This window comes from Leucopleurus acutus (assembly GCF_964270905.1).
Source record: "Leucopleurus acutus genome assembly, chromosome: 15".
Lineage (NCBI taxonomy): Eukaryota > Metazoa > Chordata > Mammalia > Artiodactyla > Delphinidae > Leucopleurus > Leucopleurus acutus.
Genome location: NC_139157.1, coordinates 53,690,200 through 53,715,348, shown reverse-complemented (window position 1 = coordinate 53,715,348; position 25,149 = coordinate 53,690,200). Strand labels below are relative to the sequence as shown.

The 25,149-nt window shown below is 35.4% G+C and overlaps 1 protein-coding gene across 1 annotated transcript in view; it reads left to right on the top strand.

The window, feature by feature from the left end:
* Window positions 1–496: 496 nt before the first annotated feature.
* LIN28B (lin-28 homolog B) overlaps window positions 497–25,149 on the top strand; it is a gene marked incomplete at both ends in the record, with an annotated part of 122,798 nt that continues 98,145 nt past the window's right edge. Inside the window, 2 exons of the mRNA XM_082855645.1 lie at window positions 497–530; window positions 8,473–8,660. Coding sequence (XP_082711771.1) covers window positions 497–530; window positions 8,473–8,660 — 222 coding nt within the window. The remainder of the gene's footprint in view (window positions 531–8,472; window positions 8,661–25,149) is intronic.

Here is a 25,149-nt window from a genome sequence, read left to right as displayed (position 1 = left end):
AAGTATTTGAATGTAATAGACCCAGCATCAGGGGTATAGTATCACAATTCGAGTCTCATGATTTATCTTCTAAAAGATATCTGAATAATCAAATTAGTCCATCAAGGAACACAGTATCATAGGTTAAGTTCATTTTTAACTGTGGTTAAAAAAGAGAATGGGATTCTTGAATTACAGTGTAAAATATTAAAAAAATTTTAAACTGCATTGTTCCTGAAATCTGGATCTTTGACTACATCTTAGTGGTCTTGTTTAGAATGTTTTTTAAACTACCATCCTTTAATTGGAATGAAAGGCAAGTTTATGCCAATTGGTTATCTAATTTTGCTAGGTGAGTCTTAAATTGTAAAAAAAAGTTTACAGGTCACTTCACAGAGTCAAAACCTAAGCATTTTATTGCTTTCTAATGAGCTATTAAGCTGAAGAAGAGGCAATTAAATGAGCAATTAATGTAGTACTGACTTGAGCTCTCTGATTTTAGGTTCTTCAGAAGACAATGAGGTCATTCAACCAGGTTTCATCAGCCCCAGGTTAGTCTTTTTTTTTTAATTAAATTTTTACTTAACTAATATTTATTTAAAAAGATCATTGGAGGCATATGAGAAAACATGACAGCCCTCAGGCATTCTCCACTTTGGCAAGATGGATATGGTACTCATCTTGTACCTACTGTACTCCAGATCACTTCATCTATAAACTGATACTCCCACCAGAATTGCATGGATGAAATCTTCTAATTAACTCCTTTTCCTCCTGATTTTAGCAATATTGGATTTTGTGATTCCCTTTTCTGTATCTCAGGCAAAACAGATAATATTTAAATGTTAATGGAGCTGAATGAAAAGTATTTGTGGCTTGTTCATTTTCGTAAAGCCCGTAGCAAAATAGGCACTCACAAGTATATGCTGAATTAATTTAAAGCTAGAGACTTGCTCCTGTTTTCAAAAAATTTACCATAACATAAATAGCACAGTATATTAGCCATGTTTTTCAGGGAATTAGAGAATTTTCCTAATCTAGGAAAGCTCCGTTTATTTTGCTTTTCATGAGCATGTATCAAATTTGTTCCTCATTATACTACAAAAATGAGTCATGTGAACTTTTAACATCTTAAACCTACACTTAAAATATCTATATATATATGTATATCCTTTCATTTATTTAGGTGTACTGTAAACCTAGGCTTTTAATGGAGAAATATTCTCTTGTATTACTGAAACTAACTGAAAACTGACAATACTATTTTCAGTAACAGTTTTATTTGTATTAGTATTTTAATGTATTACTCTGGCTTCTGCTCTCATACAGTTAATGCCTTGGCTCTACTCTTGACTAAACTCTTGACTAATACTGCTTTCAAAACTCTTAAGAGCTATGAGATGACAGAGTTTATGAGCATTTATAAGTACAAGTGAAATGCTGTTATTCTATTATTAAGCTTATCAAATACAGGATTGTAGGTAGCAAGAGGGAAGCAGTAGGAATCAAAAGGTTTAATGAGGAAACCACTGATAGGCATTGCCTTTTGACAAGCACTTTACTTTTTTCTGGAGTGAATCCTTTGACATAGAGATGATGCTCTAAAGAGTACCATGAAAAAGAAGATTCCGAAAAGTTGCTACAGTATTTTAATTTACCAGCTCTTTTCCCCTTACTATTGATTGTGGTTTCCCTCTGGGGGCAAATTGGAGGCAGTCCAGAGGCCCTTTTCTCTTCTGCTGGGAAGTAATGTTAACACCAGTGTGTTAAGTGACTGCAATAAAGTTTCATGTCTGTGTTTCCTTGTGATTAAAAAGCGTTGGCCGGGGAGAGGTTGCACTTTCACCAAAAGAAAGGTTATTGCCAGAGATTGCATTTAAGCCAAAGATTTGAGCATCAACTGCGCCAGTGTCCTCACTTTGCAGGTGAGGAAACTGAGGCCCAGAGAAGCTTAATGATCCAAGGTCACACACAAGGTCATTAAATGGGACCAGAACTCTGGCCTCCGGTTTCTAGCTGGGTGCTTTTTCTCCACAGATTTGCCTCCTGCACAGGCATCTTTAAAGCCTGAAGATTTCTTCTCATTTGCCTCATCTTTTACTCCTGTACTATTTTTTCCCTTCCTATTTTCCACCTACCTGTCCTCTTCCCCAAAATTAACCTAAAGTGAAAATATTAAAAGAAATACCTAGGAAGCCGTCCATACTCTTTTTTTTTTTTTTTGCGGTACGCGGGCCTCTCACTGTTGTGGCCTCTCCCGTTGCGGAGCACAGGCTCCGGACGCGCAAGCTCAGCGGCCATGGTTCACGGGCCCAGCCACTCCACGGCATGTGGGATCTTCCCGGACCGGGGCACGAACCCGTGTCCCCTGCATCGGCAGGCGGACTCTCAACCACTGCGCCACAGTCCACACTCTTATTCCAGTTATTTGTTTTGATGAGATTAAGTTTTAAAGGGTAAATTTTCATTCATTGCTTTGAGAGGGAAAAATTGTTATGTTTACATTATTTAGTGTCATTTCTGCAGACTCAGAATATTTATTGCAAAAAGGTCTGTAAATTATGAGGCATACCTGTTCAAGTAGTACAGGTGAAAAATCTGGACTCATTTTTCAACTAAAACATGAAGAACCTTCATTTTATGCTATTCTGGGCAAAGTAATGTAATGCTTATTACTAAATGATTTCTCTAACCTATTGCTGTCTTAATTAAAATCATTTGGGAAAGTATTTGTTGCGCACAATTCAGAAAATATTTGGGAGGAGTAATAATAAAATTTTTACTTTTCCTTTTAATTGAAGAAGTATGTTAATAGAATATGATTTTTCCTATTCCAGTTAAAAAATAATAAACGTTCTACAAAATGATGGTGTTAAAATAATGCCCCTTTTCTGAATTAATTTTGTTGCTCTACATACTTGGCTGAAACGTAAAGGACCAAAAAAAAGAAGGAAACATTTGCAAATGCTTGTTTTTTGAAATATAAAGGCAATTTTATCTGGCACACTTAAAATTTATTTTAATCGTTTCCCGTATTTCCATAATTTTATTTAATTATACCTGGGGAAATATGTTAACCTATTTAAGGAAAATATTTAAGAGATTTTTACAGCTGTGTAAAAATTACCAAATTGGAACAATTGTGTTAAGCCAGAGCATTTTGCTCTCAGATAAGGAAATTAAGTGAGAACGGAATTTTGCTCTTCGGAAACGAAAACAAATAGCCCCCGTATTCTAAAGTGCCTGTGCTATAAGACCAACGCACCCAGTCCAGTACTCCTTTCAGCTGACTCCGTGTTGCAAGAATTTCAAGAAAGTTATTTGCGGGTAAAGTAGTTTACTGAAACGCAGTGGGAGGGATCGGCAACAGTTTGCCCGACGTGCGGGTCCGCAGCCTTTGGGCGGGAAACCTCAAGCCGCGGCCAGACAGCGGGTTCCCTAAAATCGCCCCCGGCCGCCCCCCACCCCCTTCCCCGCCGACAGCTTTTCCTGATCCTCCAAAGGCGCACGGCGACGTTTTCGTGGCTTCCCGAAAGGACGGCGCCAGGGGTCTGTGTGAAGACAGCTCCATTTTAGGCATGGCCTGGTGGGGGAGTAGGGGGTGGAGTGGTCATTCTCTCGGGTTCTCATGACCCCTCCCCCACTTGACTTCACTTTTTGGTTTGCGGAGACTGACATCTCCCAGATGAAGGAATCAGATTGTACATGGTACATGTCTGGAAACGCAGGGAAGGTAGTAGGGTGCGTCAAGCGTTGCCTCTATCCTGGTGAAGGCAAAGGTTTCTTTTGTTTGGTGTTCCTCTTGTCGGGACGAAATGACAAATGTGAATGTCCCCTAATTAGTGAGAAATCCTCAGCCTTCTTTGGAACGGCTTGACTTCTCGAGAGGAGGTGGTGATGTGGTGACTAAAGGGAAAGGTGACTGGAGAGAGAACGGGGAGAGGAAGTGGCAGGGGCGGGCGGTGGAGGGAAGGGGCAGATCCGCTGACCTGGGGGTCTCGGCGACCCTGGGGGCGCTAGCTGCGCGTGAAGATCCGCGGCTGCGAGGGCAGCGCGGGGCTGCAGACCCCGGCCTTCTCGGCCGGGACGCAGAGCACGGGTGGAGCCGCTCGTCGCAGTGCCGCAGCCCCTCCTCCTAGTTTTAAGAAGAACCGAAGCATTGTTTCAGCTGTAATAGAAGTCACTCATTGCTTATAGTTGAAAACAACGACGGTGGGCTCTGGCACCTCTTTCGGCTCCTTGCATTGTACTGTCGGAATTCTTTAAAAAAAAAGAAAGAAAGAAAGAAAAAGAAAATATGTACGTTTTTTAAATGTAGAAATCTTAGATTGTGATAACCAACGGGCGTATGATAGGTTATTTCCTTGATTTTTTTTTTTTTACCCCCAGTGCATTGAGGATTCTTTGTAGCTACTTGAACTCATTTTAAAGACATTTTGCAAGAAGTATGATAAATCAAGCCACTGAAACATTTGGCTTCCACAAGTATAAAACATGCGTTTTGAGTCAAGCACAGGTCTTTCTGGCACTAAAAACAAGTAGGAAATGAGAAAAAAATTAAAACCAGAAGACTTCAGGAAGGTGACAAATTGGAAAGCGTTCTAGGAGATTCATGGGACCATTTTAGGTGAAAGAAGAACTCTATGAGCTTAAAAAGATGATGGTTAGTTTCATAAAAGGATCTTAGGCTCAAAAGACTGAGGGGGGAGCGGGAAAAGATGAGTCTATTTAAAAGACAGTGCCATATCCCTGAAATGGGGACTGATATTTTCTGTCACTGTCTCCTTCCTTCTCTTCCCTCCCTCCCAATTCCTTTCCCTGCTTCTCCTCCCTCTACCCTTCCTCTTCCCTTCTCTCCGCCTTTCTTTTACCGACCCCACTCCAATCCCCCCCCTCCGCCCCAACCAGGTATGTAAAATGCATTTGCCTTAAATTCTTTGTGAATGAATGTTAGAGGATTTCTCAAAGTCCCCAGTTGGAAAAAGCTTTCTACACGACTTGAAAGGCCGATGTCCCTCTCAGGAAATGAATGAGTCGATAACCTCTGACACCAGTGACCAGTCCAGTGAACCCTACCTTAATTCCACTAATACTGGAGGCCCCCAATCAGGCAAAACTGAATCTCATAACCATACCATCCAATGTGGTTCACTTATGGCATTTCACACTTTTCATCTATGTATCTGTAGGTTTGAATTTCATCAAATTTAACAAACAAGGATTCAGAACCCACCTACATATTTCTGATTTTATGATGATTAGACTATTTTTTAATTAAAAACAAGCTTACAGATAAAACATTGTTTATCATGAATGTGTGTCAGTGACAAAACTAAATTATACTGCCTGTTAATTTTATGATAATTTTACATAAATAATGGCATTTCCTCAATTTGCATGAGTACTTTTCACATTATTTCTGTTACCAGATGTTGATTTTTAAAAGTAGTTCTTTCATTTAAAATATTAAAAAACTTATTCAAATTCGTTTCTCTATTTCCTGTTATTCAAAATATTTAACCTGGAATACCATCGTTAAAGTTATTTCATTATAGATCAGTGTAATCAGTTGATTTCTACTATTAAAGTAATGCCTAGTGAGTGTTTTGTTAGTAAATAATGTTTTTGAGAGCTTCAGCTTTTGGGACTCTTGCAGAATCATTTACATTTTTACACTTTTTCTTTCCTCCCTACCAGCTGGCACATGGTTATCCCCCCCCCACCACACACAAAGTAAATAAAATGAGAAAGCTTTGCCTCCTTTCTTGAGAAACAACAAAAGAAATAAACAGACGAAAAATCTTTTCAAGTTAATCAGTCTCGATTGAAGCCTTTTACCACAAACAGCTGAAAATAACATTTATTTATATACATCAATTTACTTCAGATCTGAGCTAATTAGTATAAATTTATATTTCATTGTTTAGTGTGGGGAGGAGGTGTAAATAGGTGCATTATGTGAATTTTCAAAAGCTTTTAGATTCGGTCAAAATCCCTACGTTTTAGTTTGTGTGAAACAGTGTTAGAGTTAGGAGTGTGTTTGGAGAGACGGGGAGGGGGGTTGCGGGTATAGTGGGGGAGGGTAAGCTCCGTAGCTTTGCCGAAGGGAAGTGGTATCTGTACAGTTTCTCGGTAAACTGCTTGTTTAAGAAAATGGGGGTGGGGTGGGGGAAGAGTAGTGGTGCGTTTTAATGTTTCAAAGACGGGTTTTATTTTATATTCTAAAGGAAATCCAGCATTTCTAGTTGATCTATAACATTTACTGTAGTGGTCGATAAGGGAGGCAGTATTGGTGTCAGCATCTAGTAATCAACAATCGTTTGAACCAATTTTAAAGGTAAAGGGTAAGCAGTTTGAAACAGGGGGCTGGCCGGGGAAGGGACGGTAGGAGCCTAACCCGTTATTAAGTTTTCGTTTATTCAACTCTTCTGTCCCCTGGTAGTGGACTTTTAAAATGTCAGGGTCCGGTCAATAAGATATAAATTTACCTTTTTTTCTCCCACTTGCCTCCCTTTTTCACCCCCTCCCCCCGCCCGCGCCCGCTGTTTCTCCCCCACCTCTTTCTCTGGCTCCGCAGCCGCCTGTGCTGGCGGCTCCTCTTCACCTCCCCTGCCTGGCGCTCCCCTCCCCCTCCTTGCCCTACGTCGCCTTGCTCTTGGGGAACAATCGCCACTGATTGAGGTTCACTCTATGTTAGGCTGGAAAACTGGGCTGTTATTTAGGAAGTCATTAATCACATCTCCTCCCCCGGAAAGAGATGGCGGAGAAACCTGTGAAGTACAATTCCTTACCAGCCCCCTCCAAAATGTTCCGAAATGGTAAACCTAAACACAATTTGACTACAAGAAGGTGATAGCGATTTTTCCGGTAGCATTTTATTTTAAATTTGAAACAAATTTCAGGTCACAGTCAGGTAATTGTGTGCATTTCTCTTATTGTAGGTGTAGGTTACCATTATCTAAAGTTTCATGGGTGTGTAATTAGGTTCAATTAGATCTTTTGTAAATTACATATTTTCCTCTAAGAATGGAATTAAATATGAAATTTGCATCCCAAGCAGGTTTACTGTTAACGGAGCATCTGAATTCTTAGGGGGAAAAAAGCGTAACGTCGGTTGCTTTATTTAAATGGCTTTTTTCCCCTTAAATGAGATTATTTAGACAGGCTTGTGTGTAAGGCACGCGTGTGCACATATATGACTGCCGTTTTTCTAAATCGACGATTCACAAGGACCCTCCATTGTGTTTAAGTAAAAGCACGAAATCGGCATTCTGATTTATCGTAAAGAAGCGTCCCCAATTGTCTTTAAGATAACATGTTTGAGTTTTTCGTGTTCATTCATAAATTATTTTGATGTCAGCATAGATGAAATGGCGATTGGTTATCTCTTCCTCTTGCCAGCCCCTTAAGGATCCGAGGTGAAATTAGTAGCAAGAAAGCATGTAATTGACAAAGTCACGTGTGCTCAGGGGGCCAGAAACTGGAGAGAGGAGAGAAAAAAATCAAAAGAGGGAAAGCACATTAGACCATGCGAGCTAAATTTGTGATCGCACAAAATCAAGATGTTAGATTGATGCAGAAGATCACTCCGTTGCAAAGGGAAAGTTTTCATCTCACGAGTTTGGAGCAGAGGGCCCGTGGGGCAACATGGCCGAAGGTTAATTTTCTTTTCTATTGTTTTACTGTGATTTTCTCTCTTCCTTTCTCCCGCCCTCTCCCTCTCCCACCCTTCTTTGCCCGTCCCCCCTTCCCCTTTTACCCCAATACTGAGCAGTACCCCCCACCCCCCATCGCGCAGTGGGGCTTTCTGCAACCTATTGTTATAGATCTCCAAAAATGTTTTGTACCGCCCACACTGATTCACAACTTGAAAAGCTTTCAGGGGGCTATTGTTTGAATTGTTTGAGTGTGATTAAGCGCAGTTTCAGTTAGTGAGCCCAAGAAAACTTTTATACACCTGCCCCCTCCCCCATTCCACCCCAACTTTAATTGAAAGTTATTGGGGGGGAGGGGAATGCACATTGCAAATAACCCTGGATTCACTGCTGCCGCATGTGCATTAACTAGTTCTAACCATCTTCACGATTTCTCTTTCCTCCTCGGGCACGCCGGAGAGAATTAGTTTCGCTGAAAATTTCTCTTTGTAAATGGGATCAGTGTTAAATCAGCAACATGCAAGTAAAATAATCGCATGCTGTACTGTAATATGTGGCCGAGAAACAGAGTTAAATGAAAACGTACATGTATGTACAGAAACGTGGAAGTTGTGATCGATAGAACAGTGTGGCTTCCTCCCTCCCCCGCTTTCCCTTTTAAGCCTTTAATTTAAAATATTTTCTGCCGAATAAAAGAAGGAATCAACCATTTAATAGCTTTTTTTTTCTTTCATTTCCTCTCCCCTCCACCCCCCACTCCCAAGCAGTTTTTTTTTTTCCTTTCACTGAACTGTATGGCAATACTGACTAACTGACTTTTTTGTCCTGTTCTACTCAGGCGGGGCAAGCAAAGGTGGTGGAGAAGAGCCCGGGAAGCTGCCGGAGCAGGCAGAGGAGGAATCCCAGGTTTTGCACGGAACTGGCCACTGTAAGTGGTTCAACGTGCGAATGGGATTTGGATTCATCTCCATGATAAACCGAGAGGGAAGCCCCTTGGATATTCCAGTCGATGTATTTGTACACCAAGTAAGCCAAACTGTTTTTGTGTTTTGTTTTGGTTTGGTTTTGGTTTTGTTTTTTTCTCCTCGTCTTCACCTTTTTCAAGTGGAGGAGCTGACCGGTAGTTTTGTCAGTGGGCTTACAATAATGTGCCCTTCAAAATCTTCCTTACAGTCACGAGTGAATACAGTTATTAGGGTGTGTGCATGGGCACCTTCCTGGGTGTCTTTTCCTAAACAGAAAATGAAATCTCTGAAATTTCACTTCTGGGTGGTGGTTGACTTGATTAAGCAAGTTCCTCTCTTCTTTCGACAGCGAAATTGCCATAGTGTAGCTTCCGGTGTTATCGGTTACGATACATTATGTGGCCTGTGCCTGGGGAATGAGTGGGAAATGAATGAGGAAACAGTGATCATATTAAGTTTTGTTTTTTTTAAGCCAATTTGCTGTTATAAGAAATCTGTAGGTCCCCTTATTTTAGACACCTCTAATCACAGTAGCTTCCCCAATTATTTTATATCTGTCTGTCCGGTAGTCTTTTGTAGATTCAAATTAAAATAATTTGATTTCACAGTAAAATAGAGTAGAACATTGTTGGCCTAGTATGGATTTGAAGAAATGCAAGAGAGGATTGTTGGTAATCAAACATTTTAGAAATGTGCTCCGTGTAGGGCATAGGTCCAAGGATACTGTCTCTTTAAGAGACTGAACTCAAAAAAACATGTGGCCAGAGGCGGCTCTAGTTTGTATGTTTAAAATGTGCTAGTGGGCTACTTGGGGTAAATTTCCACTGTTGCTTATATTGTGTTGTAATTTTTTAAGATGCTTCAATACCAAATAGAATGTCATTGCTTCTTATTTTCGAAATTTTACCCAGAAACAAGGAAATTAATACCTCTCCCCCTTTCACTCCTCTGTTGTGCTTAATCTCTTAATAGTAAGAAAAAAAAAATAGGTATTTACAGTTTGCAAGCTTGATTATTTCATCGAAAGAAGTTAGAGAAATACAAATTATCTGTAATGAATTCTTAGGAGTAAAGGGATTTAGGACTAAAGAGGTTTATTTTAGCTTGACATCTAAGTTAAAAATAATCGAATGAATGCATATCAGTCCTACAGGTTGACTGACATAGATACATGCAGGAAATAAATATTTAGTATATTTGCATAAAAATTTTCTGTTTTGATAGTATGTTGCATGTTCTTAGTAATAATTTACAACCTCCTTTCCCCCCTAAGGAATATCATCTTCAAATTAAGTATATAAACAATAGAAACATATGAAACCATTCTGTTTTGATCTGTTGTCCTGTGTGCTTGGTAGCTTCCTGACCTTGCTGTGTGGTGTGTGTTTTCCTTTCCTAAAGGCCTGGCTATCATTATTGGCTGTTTACATGTGGAAGGATCAGCATAATCTGTGAATTGAAACAGGGTTTAAATACATAAATAGAACTCCACAGACAGGCTACTGGATTTTATGCCTCCTACTTTATATGGCAAAATGAAGCCACATTTTCTGCTTTTCTCCTCCCTAGACTGAATGACTGAAATCATTGACAAATCCATTTTCTCTCAGGCCTCTGCTTTCCCTGCTTTGAACCTTCTTTAGGTTGTTAAAATGTTCTTTACAATCTCATAAATTTGTTTTATAGATGAATGAAAAAAAATAGCCCTTTTCTTCTTTGTCTGATCACGCCTTGTTATAATTTGGTTTTCTAGGTTTACCTTTTAATGTATACAAATAGTAGACATTTTATTAACTGATATTAATGTTTAGAACAATGAGACATCCAATTTTAAGCTATTTAATGGTTGTGTGTTGATAAACATTCCCATATCCACTGAATTAAGAAATGCTATATTGCTGCAAAAGTTTTTTTATATACATAGTGAATAGTTTCTAGAGTACAAACATTGATTATTCATATTAGACTTACTTTAAATTTTCTGTTACACATCATGTATTTACTAATAGAACAGTATTAAAACGATGTATGTGATAAAAAATTCTCTCAAAAAATATGTATTTGTATTTTTCATAAGAATATATCTGGATACATTTTTAGGAAGAAGTATGTAAAAAGTCAGTAAAACTCACGTATTAGCATTTTTGTGATGTAAAAAAATAGGGCAGTAATAATCTTTAAATTTAAAATTAGAAAGTGACATTTTAGGGCAGTTTTTGATGGTTAAGGTATTTGCTGTCTGAAATATATCTCAGTTTTTTCCTAGGGAAGACTATTTAGAATCAGTTGCTTTGTTGTTGTTGTTGCTGGGTTTTTTGTTTTGTTTTTCTTTGTTTTTTTTTTTTTGCTTCTTAACTTTGATGCTTAGGTAAAGGGATTTCTGTCTTATATTGAAGCTTATATAAATTGCATATAAATCGTATGAATAATTGTTTTGAAGAAGGCAGGATCCCACTGATTTTAGCAAAGCAGCTACAAGTAACAATTTGATGGTCATAAATAATGTGTGCAGCATCACTTACACAATCAGGTTGCAATTCAGGACCATTTTATAGAAGTTTTTAAGACATTTTAAAAATTATTTTTTTAGCTGCCATTTTTACCGTATGAGCATTTTTGAAAGCATACTAGATTTTATGTATAATTATAAATTAGATTTTTCCCCATTATGTGTGTATACTATTTTGTTATGAAAGAATAGGCATCATAGATAATTAGGAATTTTATATGTTCAACTAGAGCGACATTTAATTATTATTTTAAATATATGAAGTAGTGGCGGGTTTTTTTGACTGTTTAGAAGTACATGCGTCATTGGATTTTTAAAAAAATATTCTAAAACATGTTTTTAATAGTATATGTTTGGGGAAGTCAAAAAAGAAATGATTTTAGTTTCTTTAAAATAATATTTAAAAATTCATGCCAAGGCACCCAGATATTTTTTTCTCCTTTAAAAATATTGATTGCAAAGAACTGCACATCAAAAACAATCAGTTGCTATGAAATGAAGAGACTATATGAGTGTGTTCTTAAAATAGAGCTATACATTTATGGTTACGTAATTCTATTTACAATTTGTTGGCAAAAATACAATCAAACTTTCTTTTAGTTTCTGTAATGCCACCAACTCCTCAAAAACATGCCCAAGACTTAGGTGCTGTCCTCTCTCTTTCTTCAGACTTGTTGATAAATGTAGTGAGACTCTGCCATTTGAGGATGGTATGTGACCATTGGTTTAAAATGACTGTCTTCATTGGATTTTCTAATGTTAACTGGTGATTTAAATGATTGTATTTTTATGGGTTTGTAATGAATAGATGTATTCGGATACGTTAATACTGAAACCCTGATAGCATTCAGTATTTTTAGAAACTTAACAAAAATGTATAGATATTATAGTTGTGAATTTTGTCACAGTCCACTGTTTTTGAGGTGTTCCTTAAAATTTTCAGTATTTAAAATATTTGGTGATGATTTAGTTTGTAAGTAGGATAAATTTGTAGGAATTTCTTACTTAAGCATCCAGTGCAAAACACTGAGTAGTAAGAGTGTAGATGATTAATTCAGATTTTAAGTCTAGGTTCTTACTCAGTTGATTTCACCAATTAGAATACAATTATTTTGTAAGTGCTAATAATTAATACCCCTATCAGTTTATTGTTACTAAGTTTTTAAAAATTTGCCTCCACCGTTAGATTGTGGGGTAACATGTCTAAATTACCTGGAAAGGTCTCTGACAACTTTCTGAAATATAATCTTTTAATAGTACTTATATATGTGATGATACTTTAAATGAATCACATGGTAATTAAATACTAGATCTTTTATGGAGAAGGTCAATATTACTAACTACCTGTTGATGTTATGTAAGTTTTTCTTTACATAGATTTTGACATTTATTTTTAAAGTCATTATCTCAACCAATAAGAAAAATGATCATTTGAACTTTATTTTGTCCAGAGGAGGGTTGGAATCCATTCTCCTTATTATTCTCTCTGCAGCTCATTTGCATAATAATATTTTCTTGTTGGGTTATATATTTGGGATTGTTTGCCATCAAATAGGATACAAAGAATTTTTAAAAAATAAATTTTTATTTTTGGCCGCGTTGGGTCTTCGTTGCTGCACGTGGGCTTTATCTAGTTGCCGCGAAAGGGGGCTACTCTTCCTTGTGGTGCACAGGCTTCTCATTGCGGTGGCTTCTCTTGTTGCGGAGCACGGGCTCTAGGCACGCGGGCTTCCTTAGTTGTGGCATGTGGGCTCAGTAGTTGTGGCTCGTGGGCGCTAGAGTGCAGGCTCAGTAGTTGTGGAGCACGGGCTTAGTTGCTCCGCGGCATGTGGGATCTCCCCAGACCAGGGCTCGAACCTGTGTCCTCTGCATTGGCATGCGGATTCTTAACCACCAGGGAAGTTCCACAAAGAATTTTTAACATAAATGTGTTTCATTTGTTTCACAGTTTATGTAAGAATTCTTTTTCAAAGAGAAAGAGTAATTTCAAAATGATTGCAATTTAGCTATTATTACTCAGTTGGCTTAAATATTTAATTTGGTTTTTAAGTCTTCAATTACCTTTCAGGTATTGATGTTTTCTTCTTTTGCTCTTTATTTCTGATTTATGGTTTGATCTTTATGAGAATACAAATGCCTGTATTACAAAGATTTTATATATTTTATGTTCCTTTTATTACTTTGCTCAGAAAACATTTCAGAAGAGTAATGGAAATAGAAGAAATAAAAGATAAGTTTAAAGCATTTTTATTAATAGTATAGGATATGAAAACATTTGGAGATGACTAATATTTAAATACATGAAAATTGAAGTGTTATACACCGTTCAATTGATGTAGCATGGAGTTCATGTCTCAGTTTTTAACATTAATTAGCTACACAATTATGAAAACTGATTTACTCCAATATGCTCATGTTTAAGGGCTTTTCATAATATTTAACTACCAATTTATTAGCCATATTACTTTTGTCATAGTTTAGAGTGAAAACATTTTTCACACTCAGAATAGATATGGTTATTTTTTTTCTTGGGGCTGTTGAAAATGTCAATATCAAAAAAAAAAAACCCAACATATTTAGATAGAGAAATCTTGGAAGTTTAAAAATGTGATAATAAACAGTTATACCTCATTTGTTAGTGAGTTCTGCATTTTAATATTTTGAAAATGGTTCCTAAAGCTACCAAATTTTCAAGATGAATTGCCAACATGACCAGTTTGGAAGAATCCCAAATGAAATGCTTTGAAGCTATTTAATCATAAAAATCACATCTAAAGGCATTTAAATAAAAACTGTATAAGACTTTAATTGTCTTAAAAGATATTGGATACATTCCTTCTGGTTTTCAAATACTGATCCATTTTCAGGAACTTTTCTGTATACTTCTAAAAAGATATCCTTGTTCAGTTCAAACATGAAATGTGAATTGGGTACATAATTAAGACATCGTCTTCACTCCTCATTTTAAAGAGTATTGATGTAACTCAAATATTTTCCTCTTATTTTTGATTCTCCTTTTTTAAAAAGACCATTCACAGCAAATGAAGGCGATAAATTCAAGAACTGTTTTTTAAACAAATATGTGACAAGCCACTTATGAGTATTTAGCATAATATCTTTAACCTGTCTTTAACTCATCTCAGAGTTCTTGGGTTTCATAAGAAGTTAAAAACTTGTTTTGTTACCTGGACTCAACATGGAAGTCCTTCGAGGTAAATTTTGTTGCTTTTGGACAGCAAGGAACCCTAATAAGGGTTTGGTTGAATTCATCATCCTGTTCAGAAATTACCTAACTATTGCAGATAGTTTTGTATACCTTAACTGAAAAGTTTTATTTGTATTGGGATTAAAAGTTACTAGTTAAAAATATGGTGTACTGTATTTTTATTTCTAAACCAAGTATAACCTAAACAAGTAAAGTAAGGATATTTCTGATTCAACTGGAAATTTATTACTTTAAATATGATATTTTGTAGACTTGATTTGGAACTAAATATTGAGATATTTCTCACTGAATTTCTCACTGGAACTTCAGCTTGTTCAATATGTAGTTACTGAGGTTATGGCATTGTAACATATACAGCCCATAAGGAACTTAAATGATTTATATTCTTATCTAAAATAATGTGGTAACATTTTCTAATATCAAAAAAATTGGTAACAGTAATATATCAAAAAATACATTGTAGGTCAGTGGGGTACATTGAGAAATGATCTTTTAAAAGAGTACTCTATTAATTGAGTAATAAAAATGTTTGTTATGTTGCATTTTGATACATCAGGATTAATTTTATCTTCTGTCTAGCAACAAATTAGAAGATTATCTGATGATTGCCCCCCTTCCCATATCTAAATATCTGACAGTTTAGAAATGCTGTCTCAAATAAGATTTATAGATAATTGATAGCTTTAGTCTTATGTTTCTTTCTGTAATCAGCTGCAAATTGGAATAATACCTCACTTTTCAGGTGTTGTGAAGAGTAGAGATACCATTATATAAACTGCCTAGCAGGTATGTGTTGAATAAATAAACTAAAATGTAAACTAGTCTTTTTGCCACAACAAAATCAGGGATAAGTTATTATCAGTGGTATGTATTTGTGGTTGAAAATGAAATTGGTATCTTTTATGTGCTCTCTTTAAAATTAGGCAAAATGTATTGCACAATATTAATAGCTTAATTTTAATTACAGTGAACTATAAGGCTTTTTATTATAATTTTATGGTATAGAGTATTGTTTACTATTGTTTAACACATCAGGATATAAACTGAGACTTGGACATAATTTTGTGATGCAAATGTTTTTGTTTTAATAGTTTGTTTCATCGTGAGATTTTTACCTATGTATTCAGGTATACGTATTCAGTTTGTATTCTTCAGTATAGGCTAAGGGAAAAATATGAAATATTGTCTTAAATAGACCTGCTGTGATAATTTAATACCTATTGCTCTATTAATAATTACTTAATACTTGTGAGATATGATACAGTGGTATAGAATCTGGTCAAATAGATCAGTGTTCAAATCCCAGTTTATTATATGTCTCTAGGGGAAGTAAGTTACCTTGTCAGTGTTTCAGCATCTTACAAGGGAAGGGACAAAAAAGTACCCACTTTGTATAGGGTTATTATGAGAATTAAATGTTATTAGACATGTAAAGCATTTAATGCAGAGCTCGGCAGATAGTAAGGACTCAGCGATGTTTGTACATAATTATTATTACAAAGGAGATATCATGTGGTAGAGTGAGAGAGAAAATATCAGAAATGAAGGTTTGGGTTTGGCTGTGCCACTTGGGTGGGTTTCTTACTTTTGGCTAGTTGCTTCCAAGGAGCTTCAGTATTCTCATGCGTAAAATGTGGCAATAATATCTTGCCGTCCCTATTTTTGAGGGGTGGGGTAAGGGTCAACTGAGGTATCATACATGAAAATAATTTAAGAATTCTAATGATCCAGGTTTAGTTTTAATCTTCATTTCAAGCACTATATTTTTATTAATACCTTCACCATTATAAACCTTTGTCAGGTTTTTTAAAAGATAGTAAGCTCATGTCATTTATTTTTTTTGCCTTGTCAACTTAATTGAGGTATAATTTATATAGAATAAAGTTCACCAAATTTAAGTATACAGTGAGATGAGTTTTCACAAATTGTGTAACTACCACCACAGTCATCATACAGAACATTTCATCAGCCCAAAAAAGTTCCCTTGTGCCCATTTGTAGTCACCCTTGAAGAAGAGAGGCACAGTTGTCCTATATGATATTGATATGTCATATTAACTGGTTAACTGACCTGTTTCTTTTAACTTTGTCTGTTTAGATATAAGCTACAACCCATTATCCTTTATGAAATACAATCCACTTATTTGCATGTTTTTGTTTGTTTCTCTTTAGTTATTTCTGCTCGACAATGACGTTTTCACCAGTAGTTTCTGTGCTTGTGAAAGTGAGATTAATTAGCATACATTTCACTGATCTTCAAACTTAATTTCATTTACCCTTATGGTACTTTTTCATACAACATAAACTCACTGCTTACCTAAAGGGCATAATTAGGCTTATTGATATTCTTATTTCTTGTCAGAAATTTAATGAATTTCTGTCTCAACTGAGTTTTTGTGTAAACATTCTTAGAGGTTTAAATCGGCAAGAAGGCTTATTGCTGTATAAAAGTATTAACTTTTAAGAAAGTGGTAACTCTAGAAAAACTTCTGGTTCAATAATTTATCTATTCAACTATTTTTTTAGTTGATCACATACTAAGTGTAAAGCATTGTTTGGTGATCGATTTGAGAGTTCTGCTCTCCAGATTGCTATATATTCTTCCTGTTTACTTCCTTTTGGCAAACTTTTTAATAAGATTTTTCCAATTCTCATTCTTTTCATACAAGGTATGAAGCAAAGGCTCATTTTCCCCATGTACTACTCACTTTCTTTTTACAAAGTTTAATTATGCTCCTCTCTCTACCCATAATTTGGGGATAATTATGAGGAAAAAATAAATGTTAGTTTTTAAACTTTTGAGCTAAATACAATGATTTCTCATCAGTCGTATATAGTTTTCAGATTTCATGCATAGAAGCTAAACTGTCTTTACCATTGCTGAGAATCATATTATTTTATTGCGCTATTAGTAGTATGCTTATTTTTTACCAGCTGCTCTAACTTTTTGTTATAAAACACTTTTTAAAATCAAACCTCACTGAAATTTATTATTTTTGTTCCTTAAAGTTAGCTTCTATTTCAAAATCTTGTAAGTTTAATTTACTAATAACTCGAAATTTTTCTTTTCAGTTTTATTGTTCTATGTTATATAAATACCCTATGTAAATTTCAAATTAATTTTAATTTGGCCATGATTTGTTCACGACCATTTGTTAAGCTTTGTAAGCAATTCCCTAGGTCTTTACAATTAGTAGCTACAAAGTTCCTAGATGCAGTAGTTCCTAAATTCTTTTATCTTAACGTGTTTTCATTCAAATGAATTATCTTTATCCTTAATTCAGTTTGTAACAAAAGTCTGACAACACAGGTTATATCTATCACTTTAAATACTTAATAGATCATTGATGTGTTGTAAAGCTTGGAATGAATGAATTCTATCAACTTTTTTCCCAGCCAGAATTTTAATAATACATCATTTTGCTTACAATATGGAAACACTGGTGCTTGGAAACTAATTCCACTTTTCAGCAACTCCTTTAAATAGATTAAATGATACGAGAGACACGCACCTAACACAGTTCAATGTAAGCCATACATTTAAAAGGATAAATGAATGATTTTTTTTCAGTTTTAACAAGAAAAAACAAAAAACTTCTCTTTTCAGGATTGGTTAAACTATGAGTCAGAAATTTAATCACAGTCTTGACCTCATTTTTTTTTTTAGCTCTCTAATTAAAATTTTTAGTTGAATACTAAATCTAAGGACAGTTGGATTTGCATGTTTGCCCCTTTCACTGTTTCCTCCCCCTTGCCATTGAAGAATTTTGAATGGGGAGGAATTTGCGCCCTTTGGCTCAGGTTGCAGACCCACTTGATCAAGCCAGAGAAGCCGGGGTCAGAACTATTCATTGCTTATCTTTTCCTTGGGCCACTTGTAAATCCTGCCTTTCTGCTCTGCAAAAAATCTCTTTATATTAGACTTATAATAAAGCCTGGAGAATAAAAATGGGCATAATAGTTGATGCTTGATTGTGACTTCACATGGGTTAATTTCACTATTTTTGAAGTTTTTCATGCCACTGCAGGTTATTTGATGTATGTAATTTTGTTTAAATAATGCTATTTCATTAGATATTAGAAAAGCATCCTGTTGGTAGTGAAAGTTTGGTGAGATGATATTCTGTCTCAGGTTGAGACTTAACACCTTTGAAATGTAGTGATTACTTTTAAGTAAACTGAATTTATTAATTTGAATTCAATCTATAAAAGCCCCAACGTATTTTGTTTTGATGTGCTTAATTTCTAGCATTTATGCTGACACTTAAAATTTTCCTGAATCAACTATAGCACAAGTTTATGAACTGTATCAATAATGGTGTAAAGACTTTAAATATAGACCCAGGTTTAAACAAACACAAAACACTTTGTTCTTATCTCAGCATCCCTTAAAAGTATACAGCTCTGGTTCAGGACCTCAGGACCACCCATCACCCTGGACATTGGATACTCCTATTTATTCAAGAAGCTTGTGAAGTATCTGTGTGCCAGTGGGGGGATGGTGTGTGTATCTGTGTAGGGAATCACAGTTAGGTGATTTTACCCCAACAAAAACAGCACCGTTGTTTATAAGCTGAATTATGTCCCTGTAGAATTTTCTAGTTGTAAAACCTAATTTACATTAAATATTTGTTATTTTATGCAAGCGCTGGTTGCAGTTTTCACATTTTTGATGCTTCCATAAGGTTAAAGTGGGCGTCCATTAAGATTAACCTCAATCCATTACAGCCTTTTGGCTTGCAGGCCCCACCCGTTGGCCTTGGATAGCTAATACCAAGCTTTTGTTTCTTCCTGTAGAAAGGAAAGGAAAGAAAACTGTTCTTTCTTTTTCATTGTGTAAGTCATGTGACTTCCTTTTTAGTTAGTTACAGATAGGGTTGAAGTGAATCTCAAAATGCGTAACATAGCAAATGTTATGTTTATATGAAATATTTACTGAAATGTGCCTCTTATTTAATTCATGTGTTTTATGCATTAAAATATTTGTTTTGAACAACTATACCTTATATTACATCCATGCAGTTTTTTAGGAAGCCAAAAAAAGGTTACCAAATAGATATTTTTAAAATAAAACTGATCTTATCTATATCATGGTAGTTTCTTAGTGTATACGTTTTTCTCTCAGTTATCTTGTAGTATCATTTGAGGTTTTTTAACTGTAGCTTATTTCTCAGAACTCACAGTGTAAAGAAAGTAGCAGTGGTGTTTGGGATGATTTTAGTCAGGAAAATTTGCTGATAGGAAAAAAAATGTGTTACAGAACTGCATGTACATATAAGAAGGAACTAACTGGATGTATTTCTTTTTGCTCCTCTTCTCTCTCACCTCTCTATAATAGTAAGTGGTGTAGCTAGCTGTTAGGAGAAAATGCTATCCAGCTCCTAGAATATTTACGTTGATGCTTAGTCCCAATTTGGGGATTTAGTCATGATGTTATAATTTACTATTAAATATTTAATCTTTAAAATTATTTAAATTTGTTCTTAAGCTGTTTTCCCAAACCTTTAAATTCTGTTTTAGTAAGAGTAGAGCTGTCCCCAAATAATAAATAATAAAATATTTTGAAAAACAGTACTTCTAAAAGAAGTATCCTGTCAATGATTTTTAAAATACAATGTTCTTTGACACATGATATTTCCCTGCAAGTCAGTACTTTTAAAAGACTTCTAAGGAGAAATCCTACTGTGTTTTAAAATCCTGTATGCCTTTTTATTTAAAATGTTGTGTTTCAGTAAAATAAATTCTTACATAAAAAGCATTGTTTTGTACATTTTCAATAGTCTTATACATCTTGAAAGTCAATGATATTTAATCCAATGATTTTGCTGTTATCCAAGATAACTTGGTTAGTTCAGATTTTTTAATATGAAAAATCTGTTGAGATATACAGAGAAGCTACTTAAGTTTAATAACACTGGGTTATCAGTTTTTCAATAACCAGGATCTGGTTTGAAGTCTGCAGTGTGCTTGTCATGTTTTCATTGACATTAAAGTGTATAGTAAGTGATTTATTTTGCATGTGCTTTACAACTGAGTATTTGAACTTCGGTATATTTCATTAATTAACTTTTAAATATTTATTGATATTTTATTTAATGTTTAAATTGCCACTAAAATTTTGCTTTGAGGAAAGGTTTAGGATACTAAATCTTTCAAATATGTGATACTTCTTCATTTAACATTTGGATAGCAAGGTATTCATAAAACACCAGCAATCTATTATTAAGTATTTGAATTAGTACCAACATTTTTTGTTGAAATAATCCATTTAGTATCTTAGTGTCACTCTGAGTTTCAAATAAAAAGATTAAGAAACAAAGTCTAATTTAAAAAAATTACTACCAGATTTTTTGTGTACCGCATGCTTTTTTTTTTCTAACAAAATACGATATTAGAAAGTGAAAATTTGGGTGCTTTTCCCTTTATAACTATTTTTCTCCTGCCAAGTTTTCTTTAACTTGTGTGAAGAGTAGTTAAATGAATTTACATGGCTTTAAGTGTCTTCATGTTTAGTCAGAAGTACAAAGTTCATCTGTGGGGAGTAATACCACTTGGGATATTGCTACTTGTTTTCATGAGGGTTACTGTAAATAAATGATAGTGAATGATTTGATTTCTAAATTTTCTTTCCCCTAAAATAAACTTTATAAAAAATGGGAAATAAGTTTTCAAATTATTGAAATATCTGAAGGACCAAGTAAATATGGACATTTGTTTCAGTTCATGCTCTTTAGTTTAGGGTTGGGTATTTTTTTAAAGATATTCTAATATAAAAAATCTTAATAAGTAATGTTTGGGAAGTTGTTAGTTATTGACCACTTTTCCTTACTCTCTGCCTTTACTTTTAAAAGTATCTGGTCACTGTTAAATCATTAATATTCCTAAAGGTAATCCAGAATTTCCTATGAGATTCAGTGTTCAACATGTATTCAATTATTCGAATTTACAAACTTCAAATGATTTTTGGAAAATCTCATAAGACATGGGATAATGTTTTCAGAGTACGATTTTATGGAATAGAATTCATTATTTTGATACATATGTATATGTTCCCATTTTTAGCTGTAAATTGAAAAAATAAATTACCCCAATTATTAAAGCATTATATTGTCCCCAAATAATTCCTGCCCTAACATCATTTGATCTGCCATCGGGAATTATTACGGCCTTAAGTGGTCTCTCTCTTTTAGTGTCCGCCTCCCCCTTTTCCCCTCCCCCACTCCCCTTCGGGAAGGAAGCCTGGGGCCCTAGCTCTAGAGATACCAGAAAAAAGCAGTCACTCAGCAGAAAGTGTCTGTCTTTAGCAGAAGTATCATCCCTTGGAGAAGAGTGTAGTTGAGAAGAGGTTAATAACAGAGTTTATCAAACTTTAATTTAGAATTCATTTTTGGTACAGCTGGATATTGTGGTGTTAAGAAAAAAGAAGTCTACTTTGTCTGTTTTAGGCATTAACAAAGTCAAATTCAGTCCTTCACCACTTTTCTCTCTTTACTTAGCTTTGGCTAAATCTTTTATACTGTTTCTAAAGGCTGTTGCCAGTAATTTTCCTAACTTTGAAGAGGAGTGTGAGTTCTGAAAAAAAAAGCCATGGATGGTTAGGTAATTTTAACATTTCTAAACACTTACTGATTATTTGAAATATTTTCCTAAATTTCCAGAGAAAGTTTATATGAAATGTTTTACTCAATATCATTTGTCATCTAAAGATAATGTTTGTGTGTCTAGCATATTTTTGCCTAGAAGGCTTTTTAAACCACAAACTAACTCATAAAATTGGCTAACAATGAAAATAAATTGATACTGATAGATCTAGAAATGTTTTAATTATTTACTTCCTTAGATTGTTCATAAATTCCTTCTTTTGTTTGTTTCAGGATGAGTAAGGAAATGCAGATTCAGTGTGGTAAACACTATAAACTGTAGTGTAAGATTGCTGAAGGGCCCAAGTTTCTTTGTGCTGTAGATATTTGCGCTAGCATTTCTTCATCTTAAAGGACAATCCCTTTACTTAGCTCCACATGTGTTGGTTTAAGTTTCTCATACTTACTGACCCTAGTTTGAAAAACTTAAGCAGAATGGTCATGGACTCTCACAATTAGCTTAAAGAGGATTTTAGAAGTTATAATTTATGCCTGAAAGATAATAAAAATGAATATTGTGTAATACTTACGTTTTATGGAATAAACCAAAGATATTTTGAATTTTTTGAATGTTATTTATTAAAAGGACAAACACAAAAATATGACATAATTGCAGACATATTTAAAGTAATATAAAAATGATAAGTATAAGCAATCTTTTGATAGAATACTTGAAAAAGAAAGTTAGAATGTAATCATATATTCTTTTCTATTAGTCTACCCCCTTTCCAGATCAACAAACGTTTATATTTGTTTTGTTTTAGCCTCTTGCTAATGCTAAATTCCCACTACTACCATTCCCGGGGGATAGACCCCAGTTTGCCGTCATTGATCCTAACTCCGGATCATCCAAAGACACTGGTATGCCTCCCCTGTAACAAGGCTTCTGTTCTGCCAACACAAGAGAACCCTTCAGCCATAGCCAATCAATACTGTAGCAATGGTAGTGATCAGGACATCAATAACAGAATGATGATAATAGTATCATGTAAGTTTTATAGAGTGTTTGCGTGTGCCGAGTGCTGTGCTAAGCATTTTACATCCATTAAATTTTCACAGCTCTGAAAGATAGTTACTATTGTTGTCTCATTTTTAAGATGAAAAGAATGATCTTAGGATGGTGAATTGCCTAATTTCACACAGTTGAGCCAGCAGTATGACTCCAGAGCAGTGCTCTTGAATCTCTGGGTTCCAGCCACATTTTTAGCTGTTTTAATTTTATATTAATATGCGTAACTTATGCTAAGTGATTGAGATTCAATTATGAGCCAAAAGCAGACAGGGATTCTGATTCTGACTTCACGGAGTTTAAAGAACAGTGGGGGAGACAGACAATCAGATCACATAAATGAAAGTAAAATAAAAACCATGATGAGTGCCATGAAGAAAAGGTACATGGTGCTGTAAGTATATAACCGTGAGGGTTCTGACCTAGTTTTAGGATCAGGAAGGCTTCTTTGGGGCAGTAAATTTGTGATGGGTGTTGAAAAATGAGTAGGCAAAGAACAAGGAAAAGAATATTCCAACAGAGAAAGGGGGAATGTACAGAGGCAGGAGGGAAAATGAACATTAGCTTTACAATGTGTTAGGATTACAAAGATCAGTAATGTCCAGTCCCTGTCTTTAAGAAGCTTGCAGTTAGAGTGTGTGTGTGTGTGTGTGTGTGTGTGTGTGTGTGTGTGTTGTGTGTGTGTTGTGTATGTGACCAGCAGTTACCACAGAGTGATAAGTGCTAGCATAAGAGCAATAAGGCAGGAATTGCCCATGTTTTTAGTAGTGAGGAAGGCTTTATAAAAGAAGAGACCATTTGAGATTGGTCTTGGAAATACCTGGGAACTTGGCAGCCCAAGAGGGCATTTCATGTTATACTTGTGCAGAGATGAGGAGAGGTGAAAGAGCCTCTAAAGGCCAGTGTGTAGGTAGGGTGCCAGGTGCTTGCTGGGTGGAAGCAGCAGGTAAGGGGCATGGCAGACCAGTGCTGGAAGAAGAAACTCAAGCCAGGGCTGGGCCAGCTTGAGATCAGGCAGGTTTATCCTTGGTCCTCACCCTAAACATTGCTATTTATGAATTTCTTTAAAGTACTCCCTCTCCCCAAAGCTTCATTGGCTATTTGTTTTCAAATAGAATTTAGACGTTTTAGCCAAGCATCCTACCTCTTCATGACCTGATTGAACCTACTTTTCTGTCTTTCCTCTCATACTTATTTAAGTTGTTTGCTTTGTCAAGTCACAATGTACCCTACACTTCTTTGCCTCTTCCCCTTTGCATAGATAATACTGTCTTTCCCTTAATTTCCTTCCTACAGTCACTTTTGGAAATCACTGCCATCTTTCAGAATCCAGCCCCAAATTTAGATCCTTCTTTCCCTGAGGCCTTTCCTTATCCTTCTAGCTAGAATTGCTTGCTTACTTCTTATAAACTCCAAAACTCCATTTGTCATAGATTGTCTTCTGTTACATTTTTTGTTGTCTTGTGTCTCTGACTAAATTGTAAACTCTTGAATTGTCTTACCAAATTTTGTATTTCATGCAGTATATGGGAGCATGCTTTTCATAATTCATACTCAAAACCATTTCTTGAACATTCAAAAAAGTATAATATATTAGGAACATTTTCTCCTATCTTCCATTGGATAAAAAGATATGAATGTTATCCAAGAGAGTGTATGTAAACTCTTCTTTAAGAAAACCTAGTGTTCAACTTATATTCAGTTCCCTTTGAATATCACTCTTACATGTTCATTATGCATCAAGTTACGCATTCTGCTTTTGTGGGCCCAGGATGCTTTGGGACTTCTGCCCCCTCCCTTTTTTCTTAGCAGAAAAGATGGTGGCTTCTGTGCTATATTTATTACCACAGTTTGCTAAGTCTAAAATGTCTGCAGTTTATTGGAGGGGAAGGACCTTTGTGTCTAATTCTCTATTTAAGTCCAGAAGGCTTGAACTTTATTTTCTTTCCTTGGGTAGAACTTCCACCAGTGACAATTCCTTTCATATATACTGATTTCCAGTCTGGAGGACGTGTCTCTCTCACCCATCCCCATCTCAAACTTTTCATCAAATTGATTTACTTGGATATGAAAAGGTAGTGTCATTTCTGACTCATGACTCTTCTTTAGCCCTCATGTCCAACCAGTAATTGTTGCTGTTGCCGTTTTTATAATCTCAAAATGTCGC